Below are 10798 nucleotides of genomic sequence, written 5' to 3'. Positions count from 1 at the left end.
TTGTGCTGCTGCCATGTGCAACGGCCGCTCCTTCTGTGCCCCCGGTTTTGGCCTCCTGACTCCCCAAAATAGATCTGCTTCACGGGCTGGCTACCGTAATTAGCCAATAACGTCAGATCTTGGCATAAGGAGGCCCTAGGGGGAACTGCTGCCTGGAGGAAAAATAGCTCAAGAGAGCATCGGAGGGGGCAGGACTGGGAAGGACCCTCACCCTGCTTTGTTTCAGGGAGTGTCTCCTGTACCTCCAGCACGCAGTCCGGAGCAGGCAAGGAGGCCAGGGGATCCAGGAAGGGTGCAAAGCGGGCGGGGGTGGGGAGCAGGAGCCTGGATGCAGCCTTGGGGACAGGGCCAGATCTGTCTGTGGTGAGTGGACAGGGCCTGTGGGCGGATCCACCACAAGCCCACGCAGGGAAATGCAGGTTAGCCCAGAAGGGCCCATGCTGGATGCTTTGCCTAAATAATGTAGGTGACAAATCACATACAGGTCTAATCCCATGAGCAGATGGCATGGTACCCTTGACATTCGCACATGGTGGCTGCCGAAACCCTAGAAAGAGGGAGTAATTAGAAAAGAAGCCACCTCACTTCATACATTCACTCCTTTTGCCAAGTGCGAAATTTCACCCTTAAGCACTTATTTTCTTTTCCATGCAGGTTGTCTGCCCGCCTGTGCAACTGTGGCTGGATGGAAGATAATAGGGACCCTAATATGGCCCCCTCCTCCTCGAGCGTCCCATGGGAAGGGACTTCTGCTGCCACACCTGCTAAGTGTGGCGTGGGCCCCGCAGAGAGGAGAGACGGCACCAGATACCACGGAGGTCACAGCGTATGGCTCGAGACAAACAGATGAACAGGCTCCTAGACGAACCGCGATGAGTGCGGCAGGGGCGCTGCGGCTGTGTGCTGTGGGACAGAGGGCGGGGGCCCCTGGAAGCGGGAGTGCCCGGGGTCAGCTCTGGAGGTTGAACAGTTTTATGTGTGAAGGCTAGAAGGTCTTTCCAACTGTGAGCAGCACAGCACTGGGACACGTAGGCCAAGTGGGGGCTGGAGGAAGATGAGGCTAGAAAGGCAGGCAGGGGCCAGATAAGGTAAGGCTTTCTATGTCCTGCCAAGGAGGTTGGCTTCTCTACTTGCGGGAGCCCCCATACAGTTGTCAGCAGGGGAGCCCTGAGTGAGGTCCCGAAGGCCAAGAGGAGGTCCTGGAGGAGGCATGCGCAGCTGACCACCTTGGAAAGAAAGGCCGTGTTGGTGAATCACTCCAGCACTTGAACTAGTAGAGATTTTTGCAAACTCAAGTGCCCATGATGGGTCAGTTTTCTCTTACTGCCCTTCAAACCCCATTTGAAGAAAGATATTAGTGCCCCGGATAGATCTGGTCAGTGAGGACACAGAGGCTGTCCATTCACCACGAGGATGGGAATGTTAGGAGAGCCGAGCCCAGCCACCAACTCATTTCCAAATGATTGACAATTGACAAACATTCCAAACAATTTCCAAACAATTGACTCGCCACAGTCAGATAGAGAAATGGTTAGTATAGTCATAACTAAAGAAAACAGAAAAAACTGACCTTAAAAAATCTCAATAGAAAAGCAGGCAAAAGACATGTGAAAACAAATCATAATTATATATATATTTTTTATTTTAGAGAGAGAGAGAGAGAGAGAGAGAGAATCACAAGCAGGCTCCACACTCAGTGCAGAGTCCAACGTGGGGCTTGATCCCATGACCTGGGGATCATGACCTGAGCCAAATCAAGAGTCAGGTGCTCAATCAACTAAGCCACATAGGGTCCCCCCAAAAAACAAATCATAATTTAAGATAAATATTCTGTAGAAGCAACGAACATAAAATAAATACACAAACCAATACACGGGAAGGATGTTTAACACCATTCGTAATCAAAGTCACGACCATTTAGGCACCGAGAGTTGCCACTTTTCGCATATCGAATTGGCGATATTTAAGAAGCTAGCGCACAACTCCGTACAGAGAAGACTAGTGATGTGGGCAACCTCCGGACATCCCAGGGCGGAGAAATGGGAAACTTTTCTGAAAGCAATCTAGACAATTAAACCCAAAAGCCGTACGTTACAATGTCTGGTTCTGTGACTTCACTTTCAGGAGTCTCTCTTAAGGGAGTAATGACGGGGCTGCAAGGACGCATGTCCAAGAACACCGCAGCGCTATTTATGATCAACCTAAATTGGAAGAGGTAAGTCAGGTAAGAGGCTAGCCCAGTTTGATAAGCTATGGTGAGTGGTGTAGGATGGATACTGAGCAACCGCTAGAAGCATGTACTTAAAGATCTTGAAACGACTGAGGGAAATGCCCATGAAACCTCTCACATAAAATGAGTGTATGAAACCACAGAATCGTCATGGTCCCAATTTTATTTATTTTAAATGAGAATACACTTAAATAAATGTTAGAAGGACACATATCCAAATGGGGGAGATTAGGGGCATTTTCTTTTAATGTGATTTCCCTCTTTCCCTGTATTTTGCAGTTTTCTACAACTAATATTACCTTTTTCCTATTTATTTTTTAAAACTTAGTCTACAAAGCCTACTTGCCTCATCGAGTGACTCGGCCCCTAACGCCGAGCAGGTTGGTGCGGGCATCGGCTGTGGTTTGGGGCAGGTGGAGTGGCAGGTGGCCCTTTGTGGGCCAGGTGCTCCGAGTGTCACTACATCGGTCCCCGTGGAGAGCCTGTGACCATGTAAATGAACTCCGCCAAACCCAAAGTCATGTCTCCCCATCTCAGCATCCCATCTGCTAGATCTCAAATTACCTGCAGCACGTTGGAGGGAAGGTTGTCCCTGAATTACTTATTCTTGTAAAATTTTCCAAAACCAAGGACTTTCTAGAAACATTGCTAGAGCCCCTCTCAGAGTCTTTTTAGGGACCAAGGCAAGTGAGGGTCACTGATGCTTGAGCTTAAATAGCTTTACTGTGAATCCACCTTCTTAGGGGTTAGTATTATGTTGAACTGAGTCAAGGGCATGGTGATATTGTGATCTATAATAAGAAATATATAGTTGGGTTTTGTCCTGTTTCTGGCACAGAGCTCCCCCAAAGCCTGGGTATTTTCTGACCAATAAGAGCAATAGGAGATTTGTTATAATATTTGGTCACTTGTCCTCAGTTACTGAGATTCAGATCCACAGAAGTGAAATGGGTGACCTATCATTCATAGATAGCTGGCTTTATGGTAATGAGGTGACTTCTGAAATGCAAGGATGGGGGCTGGCTGCCAGGGAACCCCCCATAAACACAGGGTTGGAAACCTTCAGTCTCAGCCCTTGACTTCTGAGAAAGAGGGGCTGGAGATGGAGTTCAATCACCAGCACCCAATGGTTTAATCAAGCATGCCTTTGGAATGAAGCCTCTATAAAAACCCAAAAGGACAGGGGCTCCTGGCTGGCTCAGTCAGTTAAGCGTCTGACTTCAGCTCAGGTCATGATCTCGAGGTTCTTGAGTTTGAGCCCCGAGTTGGCCTCTGTGCTGACAGCTCAGAGCCTGGAGCTGCTTCAGATTCTGCTCCCCCTCCTCCCCATCCCCGCCCCACCCCTCCCTGACTTGTGCTCTTTCTCTCTCTCTCAAAGATAAATAAATGTTAAGAAAAAAAAAAAACTAAAAGGACAGAGTTTGGAGAGCTTCCTGGTTGGTGTACACATGGAAATTCGGGGAGAGTGCCGTGCTCAGAGAGGGCCTGGGACCCCCTCACCATTCCCCCAGACCTCGCCCTATGTGTTTCTTCCATCTGGCTGCTTCTTTCATAATAAATCAGTGATCTGGTAAATAAGATGTTTCTCTGAATTCTGTGAGCACCTCTAGCAAATCAATCAAACCCAAGGACGGGGTCACTGGAACCTCTGATCTATGGCTAGCTGGTCAGGAACCTCTGAACAGGAACCTCTCATTTACACATCAGTTGGTCTGATCTATGGCTGGTTGGTCAGAGGCACAGGTAACAACCTGGGCTTGCAACGGGCATCTGAAGTGGGGGCAGTCTTGTGGGACTTGAAGAACCACACTCAGGTGGGAACAGGCATGAGCATCGTCAGGTGAGCAGAGCCCGTGAGGAGCTCAGGTTCTAGTTCAGAGCCCCAGACCTGCAGGACACACAGCCTCTTGTCCCCAGCTAGATTCCTGAGCCTTACAGGGCGCCAAGTGAGCAGGGACATTGGAGGTGGCCTCAGAAAAACTCTGGGTCACTTAGAAAGTTGAACACTATTCTTCAGAGGTCCTTGGAGTCACTGCTCTAGGGTCTCTGTCCAGGATGAGTCCCCACATTTACCCCCGAAAACTTGGCCCCTGGGCTTGAACTGGGGCTGCTGTAGAGAGCAACGCCTTCATTCTTACTTTCCCGGTGGGGCAGTTAGAATGGGAAACGGGGGACGCGACACGTTTGTTCGATGGACTTGCTGACATCTGCAGACTTGGATTCCTGAGCTCTGAGGGGAAACCAGACCCTTGTTGGGCTCTTGGAAGGACAGATGCAGGGAAGGCATTTTTGTGGATTCCTGGAGTGGGTTTGGGAACCAAGGTCAAAAGTGGATGGCCATCATGATTGAAATTGTGGTTGAGGGGTGGAGTGGGGGGAATTGGGGCCACCTAAGAGACAAAAGCCATGCAACTTGCTTCATGTATAGCCTGCCACCTCTTGAGCCAGAGGGTTTGTTCGGTGTCACTCAAGCGTCTGCGCTGCTGGCTGGAGGGCAGACTCGGGCACTCACTGAGAGGCCGTCACCCCTCCTGCGGCAAGTGCACACTGGCCCCGAGAAGGGTCTGGTTCATTCCAGCTCTCTGGGGACCAAAGCCCTTCTCCCAGCCTTTCGCTCACCCTGCACGGCTCCCTCGTGACTCAGGTACACTGGGTCAGAACATAGGTGGCTTTGTTGACAGCTGAGGCCTGGAGGAGACCGGCTTCCACCCCACGTTACTGCGGCCCTGCCCCCTCACTTGTAGCAGGGCTGAGGGTCGGGGCCAGGACCTAGCTCTGCTGCCCATTTTGGTTGGGCCTTGCCCTGTACTCCACACCTCTGCAGGCTGTGATAAATAGTATCATGATAAAGCCACCAGTGTAGTGGTGTTACGTGGGTTGGATCAGTACTCACAGCAGCCTCCTGCTTAACACACAAGCCTGGGCACGCAGAGCGCTCAGTGGAGGGTTGGTCAGTTGGCCTCTTTGATATCCTGGATCTCCGAAGTGCTTGATGTGTCTGTTTCAGACCACAGCCCTGGGGGCTTTACACACTACCTGGGATTATGCAGAATACCACCCGGTAAGGATTTTGTAGTTAGACTTAATTCTGCTGGCCGCACTTCAAATAAATTCCACAACCAAGTCCGCTTCTCTTTCTCTGGGGAAACCAAATCTGGACCCTCAGCCTCGTTGGCTGAGCCCGACTCCCTTAAGAGGGCCCTACCAACATATACGCCAAGATCCTGGAGAGGATCAGGCTGACCACGACACAAATGAGAGAATCAAGAAATGGGTTCCACCATCTCAAATAAATTGGGCCATCAGCCTCTTTAGGAACTAAGTCTTATATACTTTTCAGTACCCCAGTCCTTTCCAGGTCTTTGCAAAATTAGGACCCATAACTGCAAGAAATTTTCCAGTCAAGTCCTGACCATTGCTGTCATAAAAGCCCAAATCTACCTCCAAAAGGGAGTTCACCTAAAAAGCCTTCCTTCTTTTTTTTTCTGCAAAAACATTTATTTAATTAATTACAAAATTATTCAAGTTAGTTATACCATATTCTGTCTCTTCCTTTTCATTCCTACTGTATTTTTTTTATAGTGCATTGTTAAGTTGGTTTCCATATAACACCCCAAAGCCTTCCTTCTGTAATGGGTTTTATTCAGTGCTTTCAGTTCATGCAAAGCAACTGCTGAAGGACTTAAACATTTTTCCTTTTTCTCATTTCAGCTGAACCCTGTATGTCCAGGGGGGACCCTGGCCCCTCTGGAGATATTTGGAGCTATTTATAAACGTGACACACAGTGATGCCTGGGTTGGCAAGCGGATCACACAGAACTTGACGTTTTGGGAGGAGGAAACAGATACCCTGGTCTGAATCTGGCCGTGATATTATTTACCATCTAATTCGAGGTGGCCCGCTGCCCAGAAAATGCCATCTGATGCTTTGAGGGATCCAGGGCTCCATGGGAAAGTTCAGTCCCTGAGGACCCCAGCTGGTAGGTTTGGAAATCTCTGGACCTATGACACGCACTAGGGTTGGGGAAGACTCTAGTACTCATTTTTCCTTGTCAAGTGACGTCCCCTGAGAAGTTCTCGTGTATTGTAACAAAAACTTGAGTTTCTCTTTACCTCACCATCCTCTGCTTTGTCCTTTTAGGCAAAAGCATAATCCAGGGCAGAGCAAGATGCTTTATGAGTTTCAGACATCAGACCCAGATCTAGAACTGCATTCTGAAGATGCTGCTGGATATAATTTGGAACCCTTTTTGTGGTTTAAAATTTTTTATGTTTATTTATTTTTGAGAGAGAGAGAGAGAGAGAGAGAGAGCGCGCGCACACACACGAGCCAGTGGGGGAGGGGCAGAGAGAAAGGGGGCAGAGGACGCCAGGTGGGCTCTGCCCTTACAACACAGAGCCTGATGCAGGTCTCAAACTCACAAACTGTGAGATTGTGACCTGAGCCAAAGTCAGATGCTCAACCAACTTAGCCCCCCTGGAACCCTTTGTGGTGATTTTAAAGGAATAACAGATGATACTCCAGCTCTAGATGACAGGAATTTAAAACAAGATTGGAATCAGGCTGGCACGTCACTTTTTTTTTTCTAAAGGAAAATATAGTAGATTCTGAGAAACTGTAGGTCTGTTTGACATTACTTTCCAGAAAACTCCTGGGATTGATTGCTGAATATATGATTTCGACTATGAGGAAAAGCATAAGGAGATTTCTGGGGGTCCGCACTAATTCAGAAAGAGCAGGTAGACCGTGCCTAACTCACGCCATCCCTTGTTCAAATCATGGCGCTCAGTTGATACATCCAAGGAATCCCACAAGTGTGTTTTGTCTGTCTCAGATGCCATCTGACATAAAACCCTATGCATGAAACAGAGAAATGTGGGTTGGGTAGTGACACACTTGGACAGGTGAGAGATGAGTTGCTTGAACACTTATGTTTAGAACCAGGATTGATATCATAGTAGAGGGTGGGGTATTCTGTTCCAACTTCACAATGTTTGGAAATGGGAAACGTGCTAAATTCGTAGACACTACAGAAGTGACAGGGAACCGTTGTGTGTAAGCACCCCCACTTGACAGCCTGAAATGGGGGGCTCAGGTCAATGGGTAAAATGCCAACCAGGATGAATGCCAGGTTTGGATTTAGGTTTTTAAATATGGGAGAAACATTGTGGCAATTCATGAGAAAAATCACTGGGAAGTTAAATAGAACATGTTGTGATGTGATTAAGAGATACACACAATCTTGCACCACCGTCCTGAAGCGTCCATGTCAAGATCATGTCCAAACTTAATACATGAAAATTAGTTTCCACCTAGTTTCTGTTAGTCCACATCTCAATGCAATTCTGGGATCTGTGTTTTAAGATCCAGGGACAGTGACAAATTATAGAACATTGAGCTGGGTGACCAGAATAAGGAGGCATATGGAATGTCATCCCAAGGAGAGTGAAGGAAACTTTTTTTAAAGTTTCTTTATCTATTTTGAGAGAGAAAGAGAGAGAGAGAGAGAGAGAGGGAGAGGGAGAGAGTGAACACGAATGTGTGCTTGTTCCCACACAGGCTGGGGATGGGCAGAGAGAGAGAGAGAGAATCCTATGAGGGCTCCGCACTGTCTGCACAGGGCCTGATGCGAAGCTCAATCTCATGAACCGTGAGGTCATGACCTGAGCCGAAGTTAAGAGTTGGATGTTCAACCAACTGAGCCACCCAGGTGACCCGAAGGAAACTTTTTAATGTTTAAAACATGTATTTTAGTTTTTTACTGTAGAAAAGCAAACACATGTTATAAAAATTGGGAAAACTAAGGGGCAGTGGAGAAAAGAGTCATATTCTCCCCAGGAAGAGTCTTTTCATACAGGAGAAGGTGAGGCCCATGGGGAGCGGGCCGGGGATGGAGGGAGGGGGACACTTGGTTGACGGTCAGGAGTACTGACTTGGCCTCTGAGGTTCAGTTTCTTCTTCACCCAAATGAAAGGCTTGATTAGGTGACCCTTCGGGCCACTTCCTATGTTATGAATGACTTCCTGATAGGACAGGACTGTCTCCTCAACACTTGAAGGGCTGGGAGGGAATCAAAGATTGATCAGTGTAGTTCCAGATTCCAGAAGATAAAACTAGAATCAGAAGGAGAGGTAAAGTAAGATTACTTAGTATAGTTTATTATTAATTGAAAATTTGTTAGGGGCGCCTGGGTGGCTCAGTGAAGTGTTTGATTTCGGCTCACAACTGCTTCCTCCCAGTTTCTATTTTCTCCCAGACCAGAAATCGTTCTATCAATTGGGCTACTTATGGCTTCTCTTTGTCCTCCTAGAGGACAGATTTTGTTCAGGTTATACCATCTGTTCCTGCACCGGTACCGGCCCCACATAGGAGTCTCGGGCTGTATCTGCTGGGTGAATGTGTCCGGTGACCAACGGCATCATGGACCCCCTGGTGTGGCAGGGAGAGGGCACAGCCCAGGATTCCCCGGTACTTCCTGAGTGCAGGTGCGTGCCCGCGGCCCAGGGAAAGAAGTGCTCCGTGTCTCCTATGAAGGGGCAGTGCAAGGGGCTGGGGGGACTGAGGCCTGAACTGAGCTTAAGGGCAAGTCTGCACTTGGCCAAGGGACCACGGAGGAGGGGCTCCAGGAAGCCGTGGCCTAGGCAGTCTCAGCAGCGTGGAGGGCCTGTGTTCGCAGGTCTGGAAGGCCGAGCTTGGCAGACACGGTGCTCAGTGAACACCCACGTGCCCCCCTACATTTTCCTTCTCCGTTGGTTCAGTTCATGTGACTGGATCTAAATGGGATGCGTGTTACTTCTCTGCCAGATGCTAAGAGCTAGTATGTCTTTTCCATCCCTGTGAAATAAGCAGACTACATATATCTCTGTCCCTGGTTCCTGTCACAGAACTCCTGAAATCCATGGAATTTCCTAAGTGATAAGAACACTAGAATTTTATTTTGTTCTAATATTTGATCTTTGACCTTGGTTTCCGATACAAGGCTCTTTTTTTTTTTTAATGTTTTATTTAGTTTTGAGACAGGGAGAGACAGAGCATGAGTGGAGGAGGGGAAGAGAGAGAGGGAGACATAGAATCAGAAGCAGGCTCCAGACTCTGAGCTGTCAACACAGAGCCCAACGCGGGGCTTGAACCCACAAACTGTGAGATCATGACCTGAGCCAAAGCCAGGCGCTTTGAGCCACTCAGGCGCCCCCCTGATACAGGGCTCTTAAATTCCTTGGAATTTCTTGGATGATAGATGTGTCTGTTGTTCTTCTTATTTAGAGAGAGAGAGAGCATGGGGAAGATAGAGAGAGAGAATATTTATCAAGCAGGTTCCACACTCAGTGTGAGCCCAATGCAGGGCTCAATCCCATGACCCTGGGATGACCTGGGCTGAAATCAAGAGTTGGTACTCAACCTACTGAGCCACCAGGCCACCCCTGGAGTGTCTGTTGTTCTAGTGAAGTGACTCTGAGCGGGCCGCTGGGTAGCTTCTGGATGGGGGCTGGCCACCAGACAGACCAAGCCGTGATTAGAACCTTGAGACTTTCAGCCCTACCTGCCATCCCCTGGGAAGGGGAGAGAGGCTGGAGGTTGAGTTAATGATCAGTCTTGCCTACATGAAAAAGTCTCTACAAAAATCCCAAGCCTGTGGGGTTCTGAGAGCTTCTGGGTTCACAAACACATCCACACGCCAGCAGAGGCACACCCCAGCTCCATGGGACAGAAGGTCCTGGACTCTAGACCCTTCTGGATATCGCCCTTATGTTCATTGATATCCTTTATTATATCCTTTTTAGCAAACCAGTAAATATAGTAAGTGTTGCGCTGAGTTCTGTGAGCCAGTCTATGCAGCAAGTGATCAAATCCTGGAAGAGGGGTCACAGGAACCTCTTATTTGCAGCCAGGTGGCACAGAAGTTGTAGGTGACCTAGGACAAGGGATGACCTGTGATCAGCATCTGGAGTCGGGGCCATCGTATAGGACTAAGCCCTTAACCTGTGGGTTCTGAGGCTAACTCCAGGTAGACGGTGTTGGAACTGAATTGCTTGATGTGGAAAACCTATACATGTTGATGTCAGCTGAGCTTTGAGTGTGGTGGCCACGTGAGAGCAAAAGAGAAACACAGGGAATGTTTTTTTCTTTTTTTTTTTAACATATGCATTTATTTTCCATCATTTACAATACAGTAGTTACAATGACACTCCAAACAGAAAAGCAAAGTAAAAAATCAAAACCCCAACTTCTATTTCATGTAATTAGACTTATACAGAAATTAGAAGATTAAGTAACAACTAGTTAATCACAGCTATCTGAAGTGGCAATCGTTATATAGCAGCTTATCTATGATACATTCAATATAAATGATACAATTTATTACTTGCCCATAAGCTAAAACATAGCCTGCTTAATACCTTTCCTTAAATTCCACCTCTATACTACAATATACTTGAGGTCCATGCAAAAAAGTAGCTACCTTTTATATAGGAAATGGATGATTAAGTCTTTGGTGCTGTAAAAGCAACTTCATTTAAACATAACCACCACCACCACCAAAAAAAGAAGAGAGAAGAAAAAAAGTAAAG

The 10798-nt window shown here is 47.7% G+C and overlaps 1 protein-coding gene across 1 annotated transcript in view; it reads left to right on the top strand.

Moving 5' to 3' along the window:
- Positions 1 to 8651: 8651 nt before the first annotated feature.
- The window catches only part of CCSAP (centriole, cilia and spindle associated protein), a 30783-nt gene continuing 28636 nt past the window's right edge, over positions 8652 to 10798 (top strand). The window contains exon 1 of the mRNA XM_029919323.1: positions 8652 to 8716. Within this exon, the coding sequence (XP_029775183.1) occupies positions 8652 to 8716 (65 nt within the window). The remainder of the gene's footprint in view (positions 8717 to 10798) is intronic.

This window comes from Suricata suricatta, chromosome 2 (assembly GCF_006229205.1).
Source record: "Suricata suricatta isolate VVHF042 chromosome 2, meerkat_22Aug2017_6uvM2_HiC, whole genome shotgun sequence".
Taxonomy (NCBI): Eukaryota; Metazoa; Chordata; class Mammalia; order Carnivora; family Herpestidae; genus Suricata; species Suricata suricatta.
This window is presented reverse-complemented; position numbering and strand designations above follow the sequence as displayed.